Genomic DNA, 27,388 nt, shown 5'->3' with positions numbered 1-27,388 from the left:
GAGATGCGCGGTTGTCGAAGTATGAGTGTCCGCAGTGTCTTGTTGCGGCAGCCTTGGATAAGTTGTGCCGTCACCTCTTTGGTCTGATCGTCTTCCGTACAAGTGCTTGCTAGCTCTCTGAGGCGTGCATGATAAGCGTCCATTGACTCTCCCTCTCTTTGCCTGGCTTGTCTGAGTTTGAAGCACTCGTAATGAGGGTTAAGCTGGGGGTCAAAATGGGCATTTAAAGCTCTGACCGTGGAGTCGTAGTCGGTGGGCGCGCCAGTGTTCAGGAAATGTGCAAATAGTTTGTATATTTCGTCTCCGGCGAAGTGTAAAAGTAGTGATCTCTTAACGGCTCCGTCTGTTTCTCTTGTTGCTATGGAGTAATTGTCGAGGCGTCCAACCCACACTGTCCATCTTGGTGACGCAGTAGCTGGGTCAATTAGTTCGCTGAACAGAGGAAGTGCGTGAATCTGGGAGTGTACTGGAGGTGGCGGTGCAGGCAGTGCTGCAGGCTGTTGAACGGCTGGGGCTGCTGGGTTTGACATAGTGTATTTATCTTGTGGGGATAGCCTTCTCGTTGGTGTTCCTGCTCTTTTGATCATGTGCTGACGTCATGTTGCCTTTGCCAATGCTTGTTTGTTGGTCTTCCCAATGCTTTTTGTCTGCTCAGGCACTGAGTCTATTGCACTTGCCAATGCTTGTTGGCATAGGGTTCCTGTGATTTCAGCTGATGTTTTCAGGTGAGCGTGGGGTGATTTGTGTGCTGTTCGCTGTTCTTTTCCCCCTGGCTGCGTGGCAGCCTGCAAGCTGCTCTGTGTCTTCGTACGCTCCCTTCGTGCTTAATGAGGATCTGCTGGGCCTCTGGTGCTTCTGCGCATGCGCGCACCTGTTCCGGCAGTGCAGGATGCCCGTGAATGCGTCGCAGAGTCTTTCGCCAGCGTGTGCAGGCACTTCAAGTTCAAAGCAGGTATTCTGTGCTGGGTCACATTGCGCGCTGCTTACCGGGTGTCCGCTGCTGGGCTTGGTTACTCTTGGCGCATATCGCCGCTGCAGTCAGTCGGTACAGCACGTTTTCTCCCTTCTTTCACGGAGTGCGGGGCCTCTCTGTGACGCGATCCGCTGGATCCCATCCTTGTCGCCAGTGTCAGGGTGCAGGGGGACCTCACATGTATTGGTGCATGATAGGAGACACACACACCCATAAATCACAGACCGGAACCGGACCGGAAGTCATGAGCGACCCCGGCACATATATTTATGCTCTCTGGCCACGCCTGGCCAGAGAGTGTTACATTGTGTGGTGGTGCTTCCGGGGACCTGTCCAGAGGGGACAGAACAATAGACGGCTACCAAAGGGGCAGCACAAAAACACAGTACAAAATCATAGTCATCATAGTCTATGATGGATATGATATTGTACTGTGTTTTTAATACAATCGAATGAAGCATCATCCCACAAATACAAAATAAAAGAAGATAATTTTTTCATATAAGCATTTGGAGTTTGTAATAATTTTTTCTTGGGAGATTATCACTGGACTAACCACTAACCTTAGGTTACGGAGCAGAGTGTTGTCAAGCATAAAATACGTCAACGCCTCACCAGGGCAGTAAGCTCTATGGAAATGCAATTCTATTATTAACATTTTCAAAGCTGAAGTAATATTCCTGGTTCTATCGTAAAACGCTCTAACTTAAATAAATACATGAATAAATAAGTAAATAAATAAATAAAGTAAAATATGCAGATGGGTCGCATGCAGGTATCTCTAGAAATATGTATTGATAGTTCAATACAAAGGCTGGGTAATTAAGCAGATCGCTTCACAGCTTCAGAAAGTATACCTTGACACTTTTAAGAATACTAAGAGAGAACACTATGACAGAGTTACAAAGATAGAATATAGCATCAAAACAGAAGAAGGACAACAAATAGTTACTAACTCTATCAAGTTAACCTGTCATAGATATTTGCACACGGTACCACTGCAACATGGCCGTCTTGTCAGCGTGTCCGAGGGGGGCGGGTCCTGGCAAACTTGGTGTCGTGAATTGTATTTCTTCTGTGTTTACAGCGTTTTAGAAACAATGTGCAATAGCGTGATAGGCTGGACGACTCGAGCCACAAGTGGCCCTTCCCCTGTGGGCGTGGCTGTAACTTCTGATTCTAATGACAGGCACCCAGTGACAGCTCTGGAGCTGGAGCATCGGAACAGCTCGCGCACGGCACAGATCAGTGGTAGCGCTGAGGGGGTGGCGCACAGTTGGTTCGGTCCAGCCAGGCTAGATTTGACTGTTGAGCGACTTGCAGAGGGGTTTCCGCTCGCCTCACCGGGGTTGGCGCCCCCGCGGTTGGAGTGGCTCCTCTTGGGGGTGTCATGCCGGCGGGAAGCAAAAAGCAGGTACGCTTCGCTACGGAAGAGACGCACGGTGAGGATGGCGACGCAGAAACTCTCCTGCCCGACCTGGACGAGGACACTGTATTCGACAAGGCGACGGCGGACAGGGGGAGGCTGGTCAGCCGAACCCGGAGACGGCGCAATGCTGAGCGATGGTGTCTGACCGCAGTCATATGTGCAGCCTTCTTGGGACTGGTAAGATAGGCGTGTGAGCCGTTGGGGCCGAATGGAGGGTTATTGGGTGGGAGGCAGATGAGAATAATGGAGGTGCACCATCTGTGCTGTGATGTAGAAGGCTGCCTTGAAGAGACAGGGGCATGCCTCTTGAAGAAGGTAGTTACATGCATTGTGGCTTAGTAGGGAAGGCCCACGGGCTCTGACAGGTCGGGCAGGGTTAGACGTGGTGGGGAAATAGGAAGTATTCGCAGCGGCGGAATACTCCCAGAGGTGCACTGCGCGGTGCAGTGTTGTGCCAGGTGCACTTTGTGACATGGCATCTAAGTGCAACAATGTTGTCATGTCATGCCATGTGTATTTATAAAGCGCACTGTCACCCGCTAAAGTATCTCGGGCAGGTATGTCAGATTAAAGAACAAAAGGGCGCTTTATTAGGGCAGGTGAACAGTCTAAACTTAAATACAAAACACATATGTAAACATCCCAGTCTCACTTATACAGAGTTCAACTATCTCTCCACACCCTGAAGCCCTACAATGTGAACCAACTCCAAACAAACCATACTCTCCATACCCTTATCACTTATTTCACCATACACTCAGAGCTGCCCCAACCATCTCTCCTGTGCGCCCTCTGCAAAGGTCTGCCGTGCCATGCCCCAACTCTTCCGGACCGTTTCATGATCCTTATGCTTCCCTGCTATCCAGGAAAAAAACATGCAAAGACATATTTCTTGTACTCCTTGGGGCTCACCACGAGGTTATTAATGAAAAAACTGTTTAGTCTGCCCCTCTAACAGCTTCAAATAAACCTGAGGGACAGTAGGCTGTTGACCCAATTTCTTAAATACAATTATTAAACGTGAAATCGTCAATATTGTTGCCAAACTTTCTCTCAGACCCAACAAGTACAGCTCATTTCCCATGAATGGCATGTGCTCCCTATATTCTCTATAAAGCATAAAATCCTCACTTTTGATATCTACATGTTCTACCACGCCGATGCCCTTACCTTTGGAAAAACGCCTCATTTCTCAATTTAACTTTCCTTCTGGCACTTTTGACTGCAGTCCATTTTACTGCTCTCCTCACTAAGGGTCCTGCTACACAACCTCCAAACAAAGAAAACATATTACAATCCTCTTTCTTTCTTTTACCCATCCTTTAAGGATACTCCGTCCTATTTTACCTGCTGATTGCCTGTAACCCCAGGAGAATTTACCATAAAAACTGATCCCTGCCTGTTTTTCTGCAATTGTTGTCTATTACACGTCTATATTGCTTTTGAGCATTATGAACTTTACTACATCCTTTCTTCTTTCTGTTAACACATTAGTGCTCTGACCTCTTCTAACTGCCCCCCTGCTTGGAAATTCCTCCTATACCTGCCTATAAGGTGTCCTAGTATCTAGTTTGACACCTCTGTCTTCCTCAAATATGCTCCGGGCACCAAACCATGGAGTCTCCGATGCTGTGAAGGAGACAATTTTTTTGTGCCTGTATTATTCACACTTGGCAAATGTTTGTCTGTAAATACAATATTGAACATTAGAACACAGAGCATGAAAGATTGCAGCAGCTTCAGCAAAAAAGTTTTCTTTTGCTTTTTGCCCGTTCACCGGGGCTACTATTGTGGTGCTATCAACGTAAATGTCACTGTCTTGTGAGTCAGTCAGGTAGTCAAAAATAACTTTATTTGGTTTGTCACAACCATAAAGTATACATATAGAAAAAGATTAACAGTTAAGTCTAAAATGCATATTCCTAATCATGCTTTAAAATATTCAGTTTCTAAAAAGTTCCCTTTCCAGCCCCAGACCTTGATCTTATTCTGCTTTCGCAAGTAAGTTGTCTACTTGTGTCATAAGCTTTACCCCGCGGCATATTAAAATGTTCGATGTAGCACCCATCCAACTTATTACCACCTGTCGGCAAGAACGAATATTTAAGTCATTTAAGACTGATTTCAGCAATTTCACTCTTTTTCTTCTTTTACGGACTCACACGTGTACATTAGATGGCATAAAGTTTCTGTATGGTACCCACATAGGCGGCATATCTTTGCTTGCTGTTTGCTTTTCCAAGTGGGGACCAGATCCTTTGAGTAGTACCCATCCAACTTATTACCACCTGTCGGCAAGAACGAATATTTAAGTCATTTAAGACTGATTTCAGCAATTTCACTCTTTTTCTTCTTTTACGGACTCACACGTGTACATTAGATGGCATAAAGTTTCTGTATGGTACCCACATAGGCGGCATATCTTTGCTTGCTGTTTGCTTTTCCAAGTGGGGACCAGAACCTTTGAGTAGTAATCACCTAGTCCAGTTCAGTTCAAAATCTTTATTCGATTGTAGGTTTTACAATCATAAAAGTACAATTTATAAGCACACAATTAAAAACATTACAAACAATTCATTTCAAATGGCAAATAATGACACAGTATACAGTACAATATATCAAACAATATGAGCATGGGCAATATATGATTAAAAATATAAATAACTGTAATCTTAAATCACCTAGTCTATATGCCATAAACTTCCTTTTCAGTGATAAACTGAAGTGGGCTGCTAAGTAGGGTTGTGGTTTTAATCTTTTGTACGAATTTATTACAACCCACGCATGACTGCGTTTGGCCAATCTCCTTTTATCTTCCACAAAAGATAGTGACTTAGCCCTGGTGTTGCACGCTTTATTGAATGTTGTTCGTTCCAAATTGCTGTTCCAAACTTCCTTGATCTTTAATGTCTCCAGGGCAATTTGCAAATAGGCACCCCAAGTGTTTGTGTTTTTTTGGTCATATTGTGTCTTTATTTCCGTCCAGCATAAGTTGTTCAATGTTCCTATTTCTGATGCTCTAAGTTTCCAGCACAATTTTGGAAAATTTGCTTTCCTTTGGTATTCTTGGTTTTGTAGGCCAAATTCTAAGCGTATTTGTGCTGGAGATGAGCCTTTAAAAAGATTGAAGACTGCTTAATAAACTTTAATCTGTAATTTGTTTAAGATATTGGTTTCTTATCCGTGCCATATTTCCAATCCGTAAGACAAAGTTGGAAGCAATTGTGCTGCCATTATTTTTAGGAGGTGTCCCTGCGAGGGGCATTGCAGTTTCCTATAAAGCTGTTTATAGGCGAAGATTAAATATTGGGCTTTAGCTGTGATGTCCCTTTTTTGATCCACCAAGGACATATTTCTGCCCACTTTGATACCCAAATATTTATATGAGTTTTTTTCCTCAATTTGTGTGTTCTTTGCGTACCATTTGTATTTTCCTCGCCTGGGGCCCGCTAGTCTCACCACCTTGGTTTTTGTTTTGTTTAATTCCAGGCCTAATTGGTCGAAGTAGTCAATTAGTTTATTTATGACCCTTTCCAGGCCTATAGGAGTTTGGCTCACTACCACAATGTCGTCCACGTATTGCAGGAACTGGATTGGCTCATTTGCCAATTTTGGTGGACGACCATTTACTTGTAGCAGGTAATTGTTTAGGTCTGCTAAATATACATTGAATAAGCATGGTGAGAGCACACAGCCTTGTTTTAATCCGTTGGTTATATTTGTTTGTGACAATATTCCTCTCCCATCTCCGAGTTTTACTGTGGCCCATGTGTCATTATATAAAGATATTATTGTATCTATTAATATCTGGGGGAGGCCCCATGCTTCCAATGTTTTCCACAGGCGGTCGCCTGGCACTCTATTGAAAGCTGATTTCAGATCGATATAACATGCCAGTAATCCTGCCTTCCTCTTTTCTGCTATCTCTATTAACATCGTCAGTGCTGAGAGGTTTGTGATGGTACCCATACCTAGCCTGAAGCCTGTTTGAAATCTTGGAATTATTTTATTTTCATTTGTCCATTCCTGTAAGTGACGTAAAATGCAGGAGGCAAAAAGTTTTGCCTCTACGTCAATTAGGGCTATCAGCCTATAATTCCCAGGTTCTGTTCTACTACAGTTTTTATAGATAGGATGGAAGAGATTTCCACTCCAAGACCATGACATGTTGTTATCACAAAACAATTGGTTAAAAAGAGGTGTGAGATAATTAGCCCAGAAATCGGGGTCTTTTTTTAAAAGGGCGTTTGGCAGCCCATTTGGTCCTGCGGCACCTTTTTGGCTTTCAATTTTTTTAATCAAAAATTTTGTATATTTTACTGATGTTAATGGAAATAGACCTTCAGGTTCCCAACTGAATAAGTCTTCTTTCCGTTCATTAAATTTGAGAGTGGTTTCCTCACTTTCTAGTTCTTTTCCTTTCACTATATCTATACTTGCTTCTTCACAGGTATTTTGATTCATTGGGGTGGTGTTGTACAAGTTCGCAATGTGTTGTAGCCAAGTTGTTTTGCTTATTCCTGCATTCTGCTGGGTTCCTGTTCACTTTGATAGTTTATTTACTATGCCCCAAAATTCACTGCTGTTTGGTAATTTGCTTGCTCATAGCAATTCTTCCCATAGTTTATCTCTGTATTTCCTTTTTGCATCTCTACATTCTTCCTTGTATTCTTTTCTCACTTTTTGAATCTTGCTGTTATTTGTTTCCTTTCCCATTCTATTTGCTACAGCATTTCGTCTTACCTCCTTTGCAATGTTTCTTTTTTTGTCTCTTAGCTATATAGTATACCATGGCTCCTTGTTTGGTCCATACGTACATTTGCCTACTGGTTTAGCTGGAAATTTATCTAGCAAAGATGTATGCAAATTCTCCCAATCTTTTGCCAATAAATGTGCCTCCAAGGCCCCAGTATTTTCTACGTGCTTATACACTGTGTCCATTATCTCTTTGATTATGGCTCCTCTCCATTTAAGTTTCCTTAAACTGTAGACTTCTGGCATTACGGCTAGGGATACTGTACTCTCTTTTTGCTGTATATGAGTCAGATCCTTTCTTCACAGAGCCAGGGCAACTAATAGTAGAAAAAAATTGGTCTGAGCACTTCTTGCCTTCCCAAAAAGGCCATAACCATCCGCACCTGTCACATCAGAAAAAGTCTTCATCTGCCAGTGAAAATCCTCATCTGCTAACCACTTGGTTACTCCATTGAAGCCTCTGTGAAACATTCTCCAGACTTACAAATTTGCCCATATTAAAGCTGAGATTCTGTGCTGAGGTAATATAGCCCCTGCCATAACAAAACCAATACTCCTACAGAATGACCTGCCAGCTCTGACTACCCCACAAGGGAAGTTAGGATTACCTAGTAACTTCTGTATTTGCCCAAGCTGTAATTTAGGTGCCTCAATAGCTTTATCCAAAAATTGAACAACTCTTTGATCTTGTTCTCCGGTAATCCAGCCTCCATTTTAATAGTGTCAAGTCCACATGCTTCTGTGTGGACTTAGCTTTCCTCAAGTCCTACTATTAGGGTGTGAGCAGCCCAATAATATGGCTGCCACTCCTCTTGCTGCTTCCTATCTAGGCCTGATGAGGCTCACAAACTCTTGGGACAGGACGCCAGGGTGAATGAAATCCCTTCTCCTAGCCTGCATAAGCATTTAAACTCCTCACGGACTGCCTTTTCCTCTCTTGACATAGCTCTATTTACCACCTAAGGCCTTAGCAAAAAAAATATATTTTTTTACAACAGGCCTTCCCCTATTGTACTCTCAAAAAGTTTCCCTGGCTATCAGGACCGCAGCGTGACATGTTGTGTCCCCAACTGCCACCTCACAAGACCAACTGCCATAATAGTCCCTCACCTGTGCCCAAATCCTCGAATCCACGACCACCCTGGTTCTGGACTGCACAACTAGGCCAAGGAACCCAGAGGGTGGACTTGCATACAGATGTTACACCCAGGGGCCACACTGGTGCCGAAGAGGGGCGGGTTCTCTAGTCACGCCTTTTGTAGGTTAATCACACATATACATGGTGCCAACTGGCACGGGCAATATTCACAGGGATTATGTACACAAGACAGGGCCACAAGGGCCACTGTCATAGTCAGATATAGCACTTCTAGAATAAGAAATAATAAAACATAAAATGGTAATCACAAAGATAACAACCAGTAACCACTGGTAACAGGAACCAGGACCTTACTAGGACCACCTGTACTAAGAAAGAAGAACCACTTAAGTATCACACAGCATTAGGGGTCTAAGAAAGAATACATTACTCATGATGCAATAAACCTACATTCAGAGGAGTAGAACAGACAACCACCTAAGTATCACTCAGCATTTAGGGGTCTAGGGAAAGGACACATTACCCATGATGCAATAACCTACATTCAGAGGAGTAAGAATAGAGCACATGATGCAATAAACTACATTCAGGGGTGCAGCGCAAGAAGACACATGATGACTAAACATTCAGAGGTGCAGCGCATGGAAAGGAAGACACATAATGCATAAACATTCAGAGGTGTTAAGAATAGGGCACATGATGCAATAAAATACATTCAGGGGTGCAGCGCAAGAAGACACATGATGACTAAACATTCAGAGGTGCAGCGCATGGAAAGGAAGACACATAATGCATAAACATTCAGAGGTGCCTAATAAATCAATAGCGCAAAAACACACAGTAGGCAATTACTATTTAAAAGCATAGAAATCACATTGCGCCTACACTACATAAGCCACTACCTGTGGCAGTCCCTAGGCCAACTGGCCTTGATGGGGCAAAGATGCCCTGAGTCCAATGTCAGGGCACGCTGCCATGCAGCGCCAGTCCAAAGTACAACAAAGCCTAAACGTGGCAGCTGCCCACAAAGTGCTGGACAGCTGGGATCAAAAAGTTGTGGCAGGGCTCTCAGTAGCCCCCAGAACAAATCTGCGCCACCTGAGCCACACAGGCTCTAAAAACCATGATGCCCCCACGTTGCAGCCTCTCAGGCTCTTAGGAAACAATTGCCCCTGGGGAGCCTTGTGGGCTCTAGCCAATGTTGGGGCGACCCACTGCCATCCGGGGCCGCCCTAAATGCGCCATAGTTCAATATGCCCCTACGAGCCTCAGGGCTCAAAGAAAGACTGCCCCTGTCGTTGGAGTCTTCCCGGGGGACTCGGTATCAAGGGAGGCCCTCCCCGGCCTCCCAACACCCAGGCACCGGTGCTGAAGGAGAGGGGCGGGCACCGGCAATATGCCCCGATGCCCCCTCTCCCTCAAGTCACTCACCGGCTGTCGGCGGCTGCTGCGGGGGCGGGGAAGCACTCACTGCCGGTCTCTGCTTCGCCCTTCACCCGGTCCCCCATCTCGGGACCGGGACTCTACGTGGAGCCTTCGTGGCTCCAAGGCATTCCGTCTCCTCTCTCGCCAGCAGCGGGGGCCGCCTCGGGTCCTTCACCGCTGCGGTGCTTCACCCGGGCCCCCTCCTGGGACCCGGGGCTCCTCCATACACCACGGGATCCGGCAGCCAATCGGTGCGCGGCGGCGGGCGGGACTTCCTCCGAAAACCGGAAGTCCCGCCCCGTGTCAGGCAGAACGATGCCTGGCCTCCTGATGGCGGCGCGAAGGGGCCGCGGCGGTGATTAACAAGGGCAAACCGAGGGGTGGACACCCTCGAGACTAGAATAAAATAGATAGGCGAGGTAGGCACTCGCAAAGGGCGCCATAGTCGGGGTGGCACCCGCAAATCCGATAAGAGTGCACACGAAGCACTCGGGCAGTCACAGGGCAGGAGCGCTTTCCCCCACGGGATAACCACAGCGCTCTGCCAGCAATCAGGTTAAGAAAGCGCCCACGAGGCGCTGGGGAGCCCAGAAAGCACCAAAACGCCCCAGAAAGAACCCCCACAGCAAGGAGGGTCCCAGCAGCTGCAGGGCATTACAGGTTAAGGCTTCCAGGGCCAAAACAAAGTCCAGCAAAAAGTCCTCAAAGGTGCAGCCAGGCAGGGGGACAGCCAGGAAGAGTCCCCCAGCAGTCCATCAGAAGTCCAGGAGCTGGGCAGGGCCCAGGGATCCCCCTGAGCCCCAGCAGCAGCATGCCCCTGGCAGATTCGAGTTAGAAAACAAGAACAATTTGGAAGGGGATACAACCCCTTTTTATACAGTGCAAAACCTTTGAAGTTCTTTGAAGTCCTTTGAAGCAGGCAGTGTGAGAACCAGCTGGACTGGTTTAGAGGGAAGTCCCCTTCAGTATCAGGGACAGAGGTGTCAGTCGCCCAGCGGGAGGTGGAGCCAGCTTTGTAGTTACACAGGAACAGCCCTTCACTATCAGGTGCCATCTCCTCCCACTTCCCTGGCAGCAGATGCTGCCTTTCATCCATGGGCTGACTCAGACAACCTCCTGGGCTCTCCAGCCCCTGTCATCCTCAAACCAGACAGTCAATCCACAAGCAGGCTCATGCACTCTGGGCCAGGCTCACCAGCCAATCACACGCTAGCACCAACGTGCACAAATATGCCAACTTCCAAAAGTAGGACTTCTAGACTAGACACAGCCATGCTGCATACATCATTTTGCAGCATTCATTCTCACGAGTTCTCTCATACCAAACTCGCCCCTGCACTCCCCACGCATCAGGAACTACCATGGGCATACAGATTCCCCATTCATTCCTATGGGAGGGCAGGTCACTCACCATTCATCCACAGAGAGCTCAAGCACTTTACACTGTACCACAGTGAAAAAGTGCGCAGAGGCCTAAAATCACCAATACCAGGTTCCATAAATAGGCTAGGAAAACGCAAAAAGTCTAGGGGTGAACCTGCCTAATGGGCCGGGTCCAACAGTTGTTAATTGAATAGCCAGGTTTTCATCTTCTTGAGGAATTCAGGAAGAGAGGAGGAGGTTCTGATATGGGGAGTGAGGTTGTTTCACGCTATAGGAGCGATGTGAGAGAACGCTGGTCTATGGACTTCCTTGTAAATCACAAAGTCCCCCAGGAGAATTCTGCAGGTGCACGCCTATGCTGGTCTTAAACCATAGGTTTGTCATACATAAAACAGGCTAGTTTATGCATGTGATATGCAGAGTGCACGCTATCTTCTCGAATGTCTTACTTTTATGGTTTTAATAAAAAGTAAATATGCCGTACAATAGTTTCCTATTTACATTATTTGTTCTTTGTGTGGCTTATAGTTGCATCTCAATAACACTTACTGGAAGCACAGACTAATATATCCCCATATAGTACCTATGGAATGGCACTTTATTCACGAGTACATTATTAAAGCTAGGAGTGGAAATTAGGTATAGGACATCTAACTAATTTCATTTGTGGGTGTCATTTGAATCCAGCCCATAGAGTTTTAGAGTGTTTCACACCTGAAAATATTCATCCAGTGGCAGTGGGGGATGTCTCAGTAGATAGGTTGAGCTAATTAGACTCAAAGCTCTCGGTGGATATGCTTCTTGGAAACTGTTTATACGACAGCTGTAAGTTAAGTCCAAAATGGTTAAATACTAGTGTGTATTATGTAACTGTAAGAATTGACTCCCTTTATCATAAAAATAGCGAAATAGCTGCCATGTTCTCAATTTGCTTATTCGTGGTAAATCTGTTTTTAGCATGTCTTATGTGTGGCATTTTAGTGCTTGATATATGGGCAGCGAGTAACACTTAATAGCGATTAGAACGAACCATGTTTGTTCACGTAATGAGGTAGATGTCAGAAGCCTCCCAGTTTGTGGTACGTAATTATCTAAAACGGCAGATACTCTCCTGAAATGCTTATGATTGGCAATTAGCTTTTCTGACATGACGCGGCCTCACTAGAAGAAGCAATGATATTTACATTTTCTTTCCATTGTGAACCTCGGGCTCCGTGCTAGTGGATGGGTTTGGATAGGGATAGATGAGGAAAGACAGTCACTACCATTCCAAAACAAATATAGTAGCAAACAGTGACTTCCTGCTATATTGGACTCTGAAATTTACAATTGTGAAGCATTCGCTAGAGACTTAGTGGTCGGTTGTGGTCATGTGTTCGCCGCAAGTTCCACACGTGGCCAGGCAAGTAGACAGGCTTTATTTTTCCTCTTGAATTGAGCGTGCCTGCATACCGATTTAGAATTTGGTGGCATTTCTGTGGAAGTGCTAAAACTGAAAGAGAATTTACTTGTGAAAATCCTTTCACTGTACTATTTCCCCCCCCCCCCCCCCCCCTTTATGGTGAATGAGATCTGAGAATTCTATATTACTACACGTCTCTAAAGCATGGCTACAGGGCTGTCCTTAAAGAGAACTATGATAGTGCGTGTGCGGCACTTCGCATTATTCTCTTCTTACAGCTCGGAGAAAATCCAGGCACCCTCTCAAGCCATTACTTTGCCAGTCATGCCTCTCTCTTTGCTGTCATTCTACCCTTCCCTTTCACTGCCTACCCTCCATAATTTTACTCTCATTCTTCTAGTCTCTTGTTTTTGTCTCCTCTCTCCATGTTGCCCTTCCCTTTCTCCCCCCCCCTCCTTCAGCCATCTACTTCCCCAACTTTCGTTTAATTTCTCCTCCAAATCATTCCTCTCTTCTTTACCTCATATTTCTCCCCTTTCACGTTCTCACTCAATTTCTCCATTCTGCTCCCTGGGCTGCCATGACACTGTGTGGCTGCCCAAAGCTGGCTTGTTGCGTTATTTGCAGTGTGCTCTCTGCCTGCAGTGGCACAGTGGAGTGTTTCGTGTATCGCCCTAAACCACTCTAATCCAAGTTGAAAAGCTATTAGTAAACTAAAAGTTGCACTGATATTTATGCTGTAGTCTCCATCCCGTGGAGAACGCATTTAAACATTTTCTGTATAAAGTATTTTTCCAACATGAAAACAAATCTTACTTTCCTGGCTGAGCATGATAATCCACCATCTGCCCTGGACCGCTGTATCGCAAGGCGCACCACCAACCAGTGCAGCTTGCTGCATCTGTTCCACAGAATGAATGAATGAAAATATTTGTAGAGCGCACAATGGCCAAAACGGCTTCCTGGCGCTGAGAGCTCTAAAGAACAGAACAGACAGGGCCAGGAGGTTTAGCGGGGGTAGGCCAGGGCAAACAGAAAAGTTTTAAGCGCTTTACGGAAATGTGAAAAAATGGGGATAGAACGCAAAGAGAGAGGAAGGGAGTTCCAGAACCGGGGAGCAAGAACAGAAAATCTAGTTCCACCAGTGCGAGATTTGTGGAAACGGGGAACAGTGAGGAGGGCAGAAGAGGAAGAACGGAGAGTGCGGGCAGGGGTGTGACGGGAAATCAGAGAATTGATGAAAGCCGGTGCAGAGTGATCAAGGGCCCGATAAACAAGGCACCCTAGCTTGAACAAAGATCTCTGCAGGATGGGTAACCAGTGGAGGGATTTGAGGACAGGAGTGATGTGATGGGTTTTGGGTAAGTGAAAGATGAGACGGGCAGCCTGATTTTGGATAGCTTGAAGGCGGCGGGTTTCATAGGCAGGAATGCCTGAGAACAAGCTATTGCCATAATCGAGGCGGGAAGTGATGAGGGCATAAATAATGATTTTGAGAGAGTCAAGAGAAAAGAAGCGGGAGATTTTCCGGATCATCCGGAGGGAGAGGAAGCAAGAGGACACCACGGCACTGACTTGGCCGTGCATGGACAGGTCCTGACTGACCTTGATGCCCAATGTTTTGACGGAGGGAACCGGGGTGGGAGGGGGGCCAAGAATAGGGGGCCAGAAGGCAGGGGACCAAGGGCTGGATGAGCTGCCAGTCAAGACAAGCTCAGTCTTATCTGGATTGAGCTTGAGGTGGTTGGCGCTCATCCACCCGGAAATAAAGACCATAGTGGAATGAAAGAAAGAAAGGGAGTGAGAAGAAGAAGAAAGATCAAAGACGAGCTGGAGGTCATCTGCGTAGTTAAAAACAGAGACCCCCAGCTGAAGGAGGGAAGAGATAAGTGGATGGATGTAAAGATTGAAAAGAAGGGGAGAAAGGGAGGAACCTTGGGGAACCCCACAGGGCACCGGGAGGGGGGGAGCAGAAAAGCCGGGGAGGTGAACAGCTTGAGAACGTCCTGTCAAAAAGGACGTGATCCAAGAAAGGGCAAGGCCTTGTATGCCCGCTGCGCTGACACGGTCCAAAAGAATGTTATGGTCGACCGTGTCAAACGAAGCGGACAGGTCAAGGAGAATCAAAGCTTGGGGAGAGTTGACGTCGGCCTTGGCTTTAAGCTCGTCAAGGACGGCTAGCACCACGGTTTCGGTCGAATGACCCGAGCGAAAACCTGCTTGGTGAGAAGCAAGGAGTTGGTTCTGTTCGACATAAGCAGAGAGGCAAGAGGTGACGTAAGATTCCAGAATTTTAGCAAGATAAGGAAGGAGAGAGATAGGTCTGAAGTTGGAAGGGAGAGAAGAATGAAGACCAGGTTTTTTAAGAATGGGGGAAACAATAGCAGATTTAAATGAAGGGGCCAATCCGGTGGAAAGAGAGGCGTTGAGGAGGGAAAGAGGGGTAGCAGGACAAGAAGAGAAGAGAGTTTTAAGAATACGGGCAGGGGCACAATCTGTGGGAGAGCCAGACTTGGTTTTGGTGAGCAGAGCTAAGAAAGAGTCCAAGGAGAGAGGCGGGAAAGAGGAAAAGGAAGATTTAGGCGCAGAGGGAACAGAGTGAATAGGAGTAAAAGGAATAACAGAGATGTTAGATTTGATTTTAACAATCTTCTCGATAAAGAAGTTGTTTAACGAAGAGCAGAGGGCCTGGGAGGGAGTGAAGTGAGGGCAAGCACGATCAGAGGTGGCTAAATTGTTGACCAAGGAGAAGATTTCTTTGGATTTGTTGGCCGAAAGAGTTACTTGTTCGGAGAAATACTTGGTCTTTGTGGCCAGAATGGCCTTCTTGTACTCTTTAAGAAGAGATTTGTATTTGGCCTTGAGGTCGGGGCAGTAGCTACGGCGCCAAAGGCGCTCCGAGCGTCTAAGTTCCAATTTGAGGATCTTGAGTTCCGAGTTAAACCAACGGTGGGCCTCATGAGGGCGAATGGACTTGACTAACTTAAGGGGGGCTACTAAATCGCATGCGGAAGATAGCCAGTTGCCAACTGCAGCGGCCTGTGAGTCAAGGGAAATGCCAGTAAGGTCAGGAAGAGAAGAAGCAAGGGAATGAGAGAGAGAAGACAAGTCAGCACGATTCCAGCTACGAGAGAAAACATTCTTGGGACGTGGGGGTTTGTAAGGGGAACCAATGTTGATGGTAAAGGAAATGAGAGAATGATCGGACCAGGTACAAGGGAGGATGCTGGGGGGGGAAACTATGTCCTGGGATGACCAGACTTGGTCCAGAATGTGTCCAAGATTGTGGGTCGGGACCAGTACATGGGATTTAAGGTTGAGGCATAAAAGAGTGGCCGTGAAGTCCTTGGACGCTGAGTCCTCCCTGGGGTCGCCAGGCCAGTAATTAAAGTCCCCTAGCAGGAGGACAGAGGAGTTGTTGACTACAAGCGTAGCGAGGAGTTCCTGCAGGGAGGCCACAAACAGGGGCATACTCAGGGGAGGGCAATAGACAAGGACGACAGTGAGAGGTGCGGAAAGATTAGAGGAGCGGGCGACCAGAAAGTCCACCCCAGCTATAGATGATTGGGAGAGAAGCTGGAATTGAATAGTGGAACGAACAATCATAGCGACACCTCCCCCGATCTTGCCCACGGGTCAGAGCGCTATAAGTGACAGTGCGACAAGACAGGCAAGTACCGATCTTGAGCAGCACTGGCAGCTGCCCTGCCTCCAAGTGTAATATTTTGTAAAGGGATAACATGTATAATCTTGAGCAATATTCTTTACTGAAAGGAAACCTGGGCCACATCTTATTATACCCCTTGAGAACAATGCTATTAATCCTGGGAGATTTTCATATGTGACTAAAACCGTATCAAAAAGAAGCTTATTGGCTGATTTTTCTGAAAGAATTTAAGATATTGTCTGCTATTTTTTCCCTGTGTCGAATGTCCAAATTATCTGTGAAAATGCAAACATTATTAGAGTTTGAGTTTTGTTTGCCTATATAGGCATTTCAGTTCTAATAAATCTCCTAACCGGACCTTCAGTCTTCGTAATCTGATTGGGCCTATAGATTACATCTTCACCCTAGCCTGGCATTCCCTTTGTATGAGGATTTTTGAAGTTCTCATGCATCAAACTAGTGACTGCTTCCCATTAGGAGGATCAATTATAACAAAAATGTCACAAAAGGATGTAGTTATGCCTTTGGAAATTGATTTACCAAGACATTTTACCACTCAAATAAGTTCACAGTTTATACAGCTACTGGGGGATTTAGAAAAAAAAATACTGAACCAAATTCTTTGCAGTCGCCAGGTGGGGACCCGGTAAATAAGTGAATACTATAAAAACATTTTGTCAAATGCTTGACTAATAATTGGCGGAAGAAATCTGTAGAAGTTAAGGCCTCCTGTTTTAAAGGTCGAGAAACGATAAAATGGGTTTTGACATGGAACGTCAGAAGCTGATAAACAAATTTATGGATGGTACAGTGATATAAGAGGCACACCAATGAAAGGGCTGTTTATTGTGAATTGCTTAAAGATTCTAAGGCTAGAATTTAATATTTATTAAGGCATTATAAGGATCTTGGTAGGATCTGGCTCCCATCTCTATGATAGAAAGGAGGACTGAATGGTCACTGAGAAATTATGTGTGGATTATATAGCATCCCTTTATAACGGAAAGGGAGACATTTCCCTCCAGGTCATCAGTCCTATAAAAAATGAGGTCCGAGCACTCTTTTCAGTAGCATCAGTAAAACATACAATCACCAAAATTAGGCTTACTAAAGCATCATTGCCTGATAATCTTCCCGTAACTATAATAAAATCCAATATGTACTGATTGGCAAAATTCTTTTCAGGGGCATACAAATAATTTACATTATTAGGTACATACCCTTCTGATTGAAAAGGTGTCATCATTAAACCCACACCTGAAAAGCGTGTCCTGATGGACCTTAAATATTATCATCTTATTAGCCTAATTGATGTGGGGGGGCCAAGGTAAATGCAAAAATATTGCTTTAAAGAGTTTGATCCCAGTAGAACACAGTGGTTTTAAAGATGGGCACTTGACTAAAGCCCATTGTTTTTGCCTTTGAGCAGTAGTACCTAAATTAATGGTGTGGGGACGCTTTATACTTTGTTGATTTTTCGATCCGCGATTGATCTGGTAAACTGTAGAATCCTGTGGTCAAAATTACAAATCATCATGAATATCCCGGGTGGTATCGGATGGATTTTGAAAGAACTCTACATCAATAATTGAGCCAGAGTAATTGTGGATCAAAGGGAGCCTATAAAAAAAAGATGGGCATGGAGAATGGTTTGCTGGAGGGGTGTGTGTTGGCCCAACCCTATGTGCATGATATTTAGCTGACCTACCATAAACATTAAGGGCTACACATACATTTTGACTTAAAATGGAGGGGCTTCCACATCGCGTGCCGTCTCTATTCTGATAATTTAGAGTATTGTCAAATGAATGATCTAGAAAGCAACTTTGATAAGATCTAAATTATGGCATTTGATAGAAAGCAGGTTGGGTACAGATGGTCCATAGGAAATACTCTGGTTGAGAAAGTAACTGAACATAATATTTAGGAATGCCCTTCAATAGATTTCCTTCTTGGAATTTGCACAGTGATGCTCTAAAATACAAATCACTTTCAACCATCAAAGACTTGAAAATATTTAAAAATGATTATGATGGCCCTTCACTCCATCCAGTTCTTGCTCCTTAGTTAGTTTCACTGCAATTATTGTATGTAGTCGAGGTCCTGGGTCTGAGTGGTCACCGAAGTTGGGTAAAAGAGGGACTTTGTTTAAGGAATCTTAAGTCTCTCCTGAAATGTGTTATGGCCAAAGCAATCAGAATGGAACCTGATTTGCATTCTTGGTCATCTACTGCTCTTGTTCGATATATGAGATTTTGGGACAAATTGACTCTGCCTGAGCAGCCAACCTAGCGGCATTTTTTTAGATGAAATAATTAAAATTGAATTTGGATGGGCAAAAGAATTTAATAGGTTACTGTGAGATATGACAAAAATCCTTGAAATAAATAATTATAATCTTGCCCTTCTCACAGATCTCTCAAGAAAACAACTGAAGAGGCGGGAGGAGTAGTTGGGAGGAAAATAAACTTGGGGTATTTGAGACAAAAGCCTTTGGTAATTGATCTGTGTGAATCGTGGGAATCCAGTTCTGCCTTTCAGTATATTCATGGTTTACCTAGTCGTGCAAAGCGCAACATAATCTTAAGGTGTAAGATTGGTCTCCACCCTCTCCAATCCCGCCCTTCTTGGATAGCATCCTTTAAGAATTTAGAAGGGCTATGTGGTTGTGGGCTGAAAATTAAAACAGCTAATGTTCATACTGTATTAGATTGCCTTTACTTTTAAATGTGAACCGTACATTTAAAAAATATTTTTTAAAGTAAAATATAAAAACAAGATTGGCGGCTAGAAATTTTCTTTTTCTTATGCAATGTATTGACTTAGCATATTCATTGGCTAGATTCTTAATGGTTTCAGATTATTTTGTACTAGTGCTAAGTGTTTGATAATTGCTTTTAGTTGTTATACGGTGTTTTCGTCTTTCTCTCGTTCTCTCTCCTCTCTCTTTCTCACTCTTGATAGATAGATGGATATATATTTGCTGTAACCTCATGTTTTATGATTGCTTTATATTCTTCAGGGGATACTACATCAAACTTGCTTTATGAACTGAAAATGTGTGGATTTTGGGGGTCTTTTGGGGGACCACCCAAAAGGTGCAGGGATCACCCTATAGTCCACGGGTCTGGAATACAAACTGAGACCAACGCTGGAGCCAGAGAGAAAGGAAATGTATTACAATCTCATGAGATGGAGAGAGCAACAGACACCCATAGCTGTCTGAGGAGACAGTCTGCAGAATGTTCTTACTTTACATCTTATATACCCTCTATCTTGCCCTAGGCATGTAAGGGAGTTGTACCAATAATACTTTATTGCATTCGTAAACAATGGTCAATCTGGTGGAACAGCAGGTGAGTAGCCTTTGGGGTTTTTCGCAGGACATGGGCAAAACATTATAATTACATAGTACACAGAGGTCAATCTGATAAGCATAGGTGGTAGCGGTGAGGGCCCTGCAGGGTGTAGGAGAAAAGAATGTTTATTCAAATAAGTCCACAAATGTTAGTAGTTTGGACCCCTGCAGGGCACAGGCGAGAGGTATGATTACACAGCAAGCAGGGATAGGCCTGTTGATGGACGCCTGCAGGGCGTAGTGTGCAGGGTGAAGACGATAAACATCTGTCCGACTGGTTGAGCATGGGTTGGTCAGTTTGTAGCAGGCCAAAGCACGTACAGGGTGTGAGTGTCCATGCAGGAATGTGGCAGGTCAAAAGTGGAGCTCCAGAGTGTTCGTGATACAGAGAGAGGTCCGTCATGAAGGGTATAGCACAAAATGCTGACGTGAATGGCAAGATAACAGACCTACTTTTCCACAGTCCCTCCTTTTGCGATAGGCAAAACCATTTTTAGTCCATTACAATGTTCATCAATAGCGGTGTCTCACGTTCAGTCATAATTTTGTCGTTCTCGACACATGTATTTATGTGGACTGGTTTGATAGTATTTGCACATAGGCCGCAGAGTGGGGGGCCACATTGAAGGCAAAGACAGCAAAAGAAGATCAATGCAAGAGGTATTAGGATAATCCTTAGGACCTTCCATCCCCATGTCAGTAGGAGTTGCCATACCCAAGGACCAAGGAACCATGAGCCTGTATCTTGATGGAGGTTGGAGGCTATTCGATGGAGTGTGGAAATAGCCTTGTCGACAGATGATGAATGATCCGGAACATACACGCAAAAGCTGGTGCCAATGATGCAACATACTCCTCCGCAGTCAGCTAGGATGACATCAAGGACCATGCGATTTTGAAGAGTGACAAGGCGTACCGCTTGGAGCTCCGCGGTATTGTTGGCCAGAATACCAGCTGTGATGTTGACGGTGGCTTCCATGACTCTGGTGAGTGTGTCTGTTTGTTCGGCCACATCGTTGCTGTGGCGGGCGCGATGATGAAGAGGAGAAGCAATGTAGACAGGGGGAGGAGGAAAGCTATGTAACATGTGCCTCCCCAGTTCTCGTGAAGCCAAGTATACGCCTTTGTTCCACACACGAAGTAGGTGTTTGGGGAGTAAACAAGGGGCTCTGGAGATGTCGTATTCAGGGTTATTGTCATGGCACAAGAGCTGTCCCCAACGCACTCCATACCTAAGCCTCTGATACACATTAGTCCAGAAATGCGAACAACAGCTAGCGGTGGGGTCCGCTTGGCAGGTGTCCTCTCATTGAAGCTGGAGAAGCGCATTCTACTGGTAGTCTAATACCAGCATTTCCTCCTTCTCGTCCTTAGACATGCTTGTAGAACTGTTCTTTGGGCAAACAGCATTGCCCGTTTTGTCCTGCCAGAACTCATCTTGCAATTGTTGGAGAGTGATGTCGGCAAGGCCGCTGGACCGATGGGCGCCCATGTTGAGCGACATCCAGGCAGCACAAGAGCCTGGCATGTATAGAGTAAGAGTAAGGTAGGAAGGGTATGTTATTCTCCGTGGAGTGAGGCAGGAGACCACAGACCCAACAGTTCGTTTTATTCAATACCTCATTATGTTGATTCAACATTTGGATGAATGTGTTGTTTCAAAACTCTTGTCGCCTATTTTTGAGATAAGGGGAGAAGGAGACATGGGAGTGTTCAGGAGGCGTGACATCTGTGGGCAATATGGTATCCTTGGCTAGTGCCCCTTCCTCTTTGATCCAGAAGAGGATGGCGAAGATAATAGTGAGGAGGAGAACTGTCGTCAAAGCTATTGACCTGTTATTATGCAGTTTGTTACATAGTGCTATCTTCTTATTGGAAAGTTTCATTGTTTCATTGTCGGGCATAATTAGTCTTCTTTTGGGCTCTACAGCTGTTGGAGAGAAAAGGTGAGCCCTACGCGCCGCCGGTAGCTGGTAGTTGTTTCTCCTGGCTAGGCTTCTCAGTACCCCGCTACCCTGGAGTACCAATCCACCCTTACAGAAAATACTACCTCCCTGCGACTTTTGGCTCACCTCCCCTGTCCGGTCGCTGGAGCCCCAGGACTAGGGACCCTCCGACAATGTACGGCATGGATCCAGGATTTCTTGCCTTCCACTCGCAGGGCCGTTCTGGTGGTCAGCAGGACTAGCAGGGGTCCTTTCCACCGTCTTTTTGCTGGCAAAGTTCTTTAACAGCACGTAGTCCCCGGGTAGGATGGCGTGTCCCGGCCCGGTGGATCGATCAGGCAATGCTTCCTGGACCTGCTGATGAATGGAAGACAAAGTTTGTGTAAGTACGGACAAATATTGACTCAATAATTCACATGGGGAATCAGACAATTTGGTAGCGGGGGTGCGCCCCAGATGTTCATTGAGCGTCCAAAGACCACCTCATATGGAGTCAATGAGGTGCGGGAATGGGGGACAGATCTTATTGATAGAAGGGCCAGTGGTAGCGCATCTGGCCATTTTAGTCCTGTAGTTTCCACTATTTTGGCTAGTTTAGATTTGATGGTGGCATTGTATCTTTTCACTAGGCCTGCTGATTGGGGGTGGAAGACGGCATGACATTTTTGTTGAACCCCTAATTCTGATAGTATATGCTTGACTATTTCTCCAACGAAGTGACTCCCAATGTCATTCTATAGGACCTTGCAAAGGCCGTAGCGGGGAAAGAATTCCTTCAGCAATATCTTGGCGGTGGTTAGGGCAGTGTTGTCTCTGACCGGGTAAGCCTCCACCCATTTGCTGAATGCGCAAACAACCACCAAAACATATTTAAGGTTGTTGCATCGTTCCATTTGGATATAATCCATCTGTAGGACTTCGAAAGGTGATGTAGGGATGGCATATCCTGCTTGTGGTACCAGAGTCCCTTTACCTACATCGTAGAGGAGACAAACCAAACACTGTTGGACCAGCCTGGAGGCAGTAGATCGGAGTTGGTTGTTATCCCATACTACTTGTAATATTTTGGTCATGGTGGCAGCATTGGAGTGTGCTGGCAAATGAGTCTTGTTCAACAATGGGAGGAGATGAGCATTTGGTAATTTCCAAAGTTTTGCATATTTGGATCACCAATAATTTTCTTCATCAAGCATGCCCTCCTTCTCCCAATTTTGAAGTTCTCCAGAGGTGGCAGTGGACTGGATGTCCCGGATCTGTTGTCTAACATCATGCTATTTCTCTGCTTAGGATTTTACTATGTACATAGGAGTATGTATTCTTTCCTGTGCAGTAGCCCGGGCTGTCTCCTCAGCAAAAGCATTTCCTAATCCTATTTCATCTGTGACCTTCCTGTGTGTGTGTTGCATTTAACAAATGCTAATGTTCTGGGTAGTGTCAAGACTTGGAGCAATGCAGTGACTAAGTCACCATGCTGAATGGGCGTACCATGTGACGTTAAGTACCCTCTCTCTTTCCAAAGGATACCAAAACTGTGGGCTACTCCAAAGGCGTACTGGCTGTCGGTATAGATGGTGACAGCGAGATCCTGGCTAAGGGTTCAAGCGCGGGTGAGAGCTATACGTTCTGCGGCCTGGGCCGATTTCTGAGGTATGCGTGCAGTCTCAACAATGGTCTTGGTAGTGGTGACGGCATAGGCAGCAGATGTGGTACTGTTTGATAGTTTAAATCAAGACCCGTCTACCCACAATTGCCCATCCTGTTCTGTGAGAGTGGTGTCTTTTAAGTCTACCCGTCCCTTAGTCTGTTCTTCTGTTCGAAAGAGTCAGTCATGTGGAATGTCTGGGATGTCCGAATCAGGTGTGGGAAGGAGTGTGGCAGGATTCAGGGTCGCACATCTCTTTAGCGTGATATGGGGTGCTAACCGCGTAAGTTCGTATTCTGTTAGTCGTGCACTAGTGAGGTGTTGTGTCTTCGTCTGATTCAGTAATATGTCAACTGCGTGTGGAACTAATACCGTCAGTCTAGATCCCAACACAATCCCTTCACTTTGTCGGATAGAGATTGCCGCTGCTGCAACAGCTCTAAGGCAAGAGGGCAGACCTCTGGCCACAGGGTCTAGGGTGGCTGAAAAGTAAGCGCATGGGCGTTGTTGGTGCCGTGAATTTGGGTCAGGACCGAGAGAGCACATCCTGAGCGCTCATGGGTGTAGAGGCAGAAGGGTTTAGAGTAGTCAGGTGTGCCCAATACTGGTGCAGAGCAAAGAGCGTGGCGTAAGTCTTGAAAGACTTGGTCGTGTTCATGTGTCCAAGGAAGAGGTGTGGGTGTATCTTTTGTAAGCAAAGTAAGAAGTGGCTTAACTATGAGGGAAAAATTCGGTATCCATTGGCGACAAAAGGAAGTGAGACCAATTAGTGCACGAACATCTCTTTGGGTGGTGGGAGAGGAAAGGTGTAGTATTGTTTGGATGCGGTCAGGTGTGAGAGTACGTCCCTCCTTTGACAGCAGATGGCTGAGGTAGGTCACCTGCTGTCTACAATACTGTAGCTAATTCTTTGATACCTTATGGCTCCTGTGATGCCAAAAAGCGTAGTGTAGTAAGAGAGGCAGTGCGAGCCAGGGCCGGAGTGTCTGCAGCCAACAGAATGTCATTGACATATTGGATGAGAACAGCGCCGGGTGGTAACTGTATCTGGTCGAGCTTTTGTTTAAGGGCCTGACTGTAGATACTAGGGCTTTCAGTATAACCTTGAGGAGCCCGACAGAATCTGCACGATTGTTTTTTTTTTTTTTGGTGAAACCAAAAAGATAGCGTGAATCAGGATGTATTGGTATGGAGAAGAAGGCATTTTTGAGATCTATTACTGTGAAGGTGGTAGCAGTTGAGGGGATCATTGTCAATGTAGTTGTTATGTCCGAGACCACAGGATATTGTGGGACCACTATTTTGTTAATTGTGCGGAGGTCAATGACAAAACGGTATATTTTCTCAGAAGTGGACGTACGTTTCAAAACTGGAAGGATGGGGCTTTTGCAAATGTTAGACTGAACTTCCTCAACTACCCCAGCTGCATATCCTGTACTATAGTCATGAGAGCCTTTTCGCCGTCTGCAGACATTTTATACTGAGAGAGGCGAGGAAGGGGTGCATTCTGTTTCACTGTTATGTGGACGGGATCCATCACAATTTCCCCCACAACGGTGTCCGTGATGGCCCACAGGGTGTCGGGTAGCTGGGACAAATCCTGCTTTTCTGAATCTGGGAGACAATAAAGGCGGGATTCATAACCAAGGGGGCAACCATTATCAAACAGTATGACTCTGACATTCTGAGGAGAACAGCGAATGGCAGCTCTGAAATGTTTCAAGAGATCAATGCCTATCAGATTGTCTGGGCAGTTTGGGGAGAGCAGAAAAAAGGCCATCACTGCGTTCCCCTGTATGTCCAGGGGCACCTCAGTAGAAAGGGGGTTGATGGAGGACGTGCCGGCAAATCCTACAGATGTGGCCGATAAGCCAGACAGGGGCGCCCTAGGAATCAGTTTATGTTAGAGGGCACTTCTAAAGGCCCCTGTGTCGACCAAGAATTTTCCCTGAGTTCCAACCCCTGAAGCTGTGACATAGGGGCCTGATTGATCAACTGGAAGTTCCACTGGTTCCTTTCCCTGTCTCTGGCTGTCTTATGTAAATTCATTGTCCGAAGTGGTCACCAGAAAAATCGTGTGCACTGCTTCCAGGAAGATTCTTGAGTGAGAAACCTGACCTGTTGTAAGGTGTCACAGGTCTGACAGTTTGCAATGTCACTCACAACCACTGTGTGCTGTAATAAGTAGCCTGCTATGTTGTCAGAGGCAGATCTGTATGTGGTTGAGCATTTGTGTTTTGTAGCTGAAGTGTCCAGTTCTCAGTAACGTTGGAAGATATGGTGTAGTGCCCTGAAATAAGGGAATCAGCGGCTTGTAGTGTATCGTCACTCGAAATGTGTAAATTGGGAGGTACAGATATGGTGCCTGCCGTGAGCCATCCTTGCAATATACCACACAGTCAGTTTCAACAGGCCCAGGCCACACATGTGCAAAGACCCATCTTTTCTGGTAGGGCAGGATCTCCTCCGAGAACGAAAATAGCGACTTTCACACATGGCAGAAGCAAGCGCTCGTCTTTGCACTTGAATTCACCACATCCCTATCAGTGCACTTCACACTATGGCACTATCTCTAGTTGATGGTGACACATTGCTACATTGGGTGCACAGCACTGCCATGGGTATGTGAAGCTGCAGGCAGTATGCAGCGAAGGAAAGGACAAGTTCAAACAGATCTTCATGCTCTCTTGGCCTGTTTCTCATTATTACTGTACAAAGGTATGACACAGCGCTAAGTGGTACTTATGACACAGCACACTGTAGTATTGGACTGGGATTGTGTGCACCAGATCCCCTTTTAATAGATCTCTGATCCCATAACCAGCATCAAAGTAACTGCTTGCTATCATTGTCCTGACTGTGCCGGATAGAGTGGCAGTATTTATTACTATTACTGTTTATGATGTGCTGAAGTAACTGGGACTGATAATTGCACAGGAGTCCTTTCTCTGTCCCATAGGTGGCTCATGTTCCTCACACCAGGGCCGCATAACACCTGCTCTGTATTTTTCCCCTCACAAAACCGCTCTAACTTTATACAAGGACACCCTGGGCTCTGTAGTGCAAATGGGGTTGGCCTTGGCTCTGATTTAACCAATCGGTTCCTGCAAAGAGGATTCAAGGAAGACAATCCAGGCCGTTTATAGAGCATCTATAAGCTCACTAAACGCTAATAAGAGTTTCCACATGACACTCTCTCTGTCAGCACTGGAGACCAGACACATCAGCAATGGCCTCAAGAAGCAGCCACACTGACTTGCATGTCCCTCAAAGCTAGAGAAATAACCAAGACAGGACAGGCATAACACTGCAAGATTGACCACATCTTGAGTGTCAAATTTCGGGTATTTGTGGTGATGTAAGGAAATTTCCGAAATATAAAGGAGGATGAGGTGAAGCATCTTCAGACAGCTCGGACACACATTGTACTAAGGTTGAGGACGTATCCTACTAGTGCCCCACTCACCCTCCACCCCCTGCTGCTCCGAGGTTTTTGGAATGTCTCTCACAGTGATTTCTGTTCCTAATGTTGCCAGGCTGTGCTCAAAACCGTGCCATGTTAGAACTGTAATGTAACTACAATTTATTCTTAGTTACGTTGTTTTTAGAGGGATTATAGGGTAGGTTTAAAAAAATAATAATATTGATGTATGGGTTCTAATTTGTGTTCAAAACAGCGAACATTATCTTGCACCAAAATTATGGTATTTTTGTTATTAGGTAAATGTTAATTTGAAAGCAGCAAATATCAGTATTCTTTTCTGTTTTTAGGAGTATGAAAACATGAGTAACCTAAAGCAATGACCAGTCTCCCAGTGGAGACTTTTGTTTTCAACAGGCACAACAGAACGATTTTCCTTCTCAAAAACGTAATAATGGTTAATAGTTGATTATTCATACTATAACCATAAGCTCCCCGCTGCAATTTAAATAAGCTTGAATATACCTTCCATGTGGTGTTAAATGAGGATTCAAATGAGTCATGTTATTGTTGCACGTTACTGTACTTGTTTGTCACACAGTTGTGGCAGGAGCAGTGCTTCTCTATAATATTGTACTTGCTACAGCAGGTTGTTTTGAGGCTGATCATTAGTGTGTTTTGAGAAATGGGCACTTTGTTCATTGCTTAGTATTACGTTTCTCAGGTGCAAGTTCTAGATTGAGACTATTGTGAAACTAGAAAGTTGCGACTAATGAGGATGAAATTATATACTGAAACAATTTATGAAATCATTAAATACTGTGGGATAACTTTATTTAAAAGTAAGTTTGCTCTTACGTTTTGCATCCAACTGGTAACGATTAAAGG

At 45.3% G+C, this 27,388-nt stretch overlaps 1 protein-coding gene across 2 annotated transcripts in view; it reads left to right on the top strand.

Annotated features, from left to right (window-relative positions):
- Positions 1-2,061: 2,061 nt before the first annotated feature.
- Positions 2,062-27,388, top strand: part of LOC147708682 (solute carrier family 60 member 1-like) — a 218,791-nt gene continuing 193,464 nt past the window's right edge. Inside the window, exon 1 of one of the 2 annotated variants that reach the window (XM_086927336.1) lies at positions 2,062-2,579. In XM_086927336.1, the coding sequence (XP_086783462.1) occupies positions 2,364-2,579 (216 nt within the window). In that variant the 5' untranslated portion in view covers positions 2,062-2,363. The remainder of the gene's footprint in view (positions 2,580-27,388) is intronic. The other variant, XR_015296654.1, reaches the window with a different exon arrangement.

The sequence above is a fragment of the Lissotriton vulgaris genome, chromosome 6, assembly GCF_964263255.1.
Source record: "Lissotriton vulgaris chromosome 6, aLisVul1.2, whole genome shotgun sequence".
Classification (NCBI taxonomy): Eukaryota; Metazoa; Chordata; class Amphibia; order Caudata; family Salamandridae; genus Lissotriton; species Lissotriton vulgaris.
Note: the sequence above shows the minus strand (reverse complement) of the source record. Positions and strands in the feature narration are given on the sequence as shown.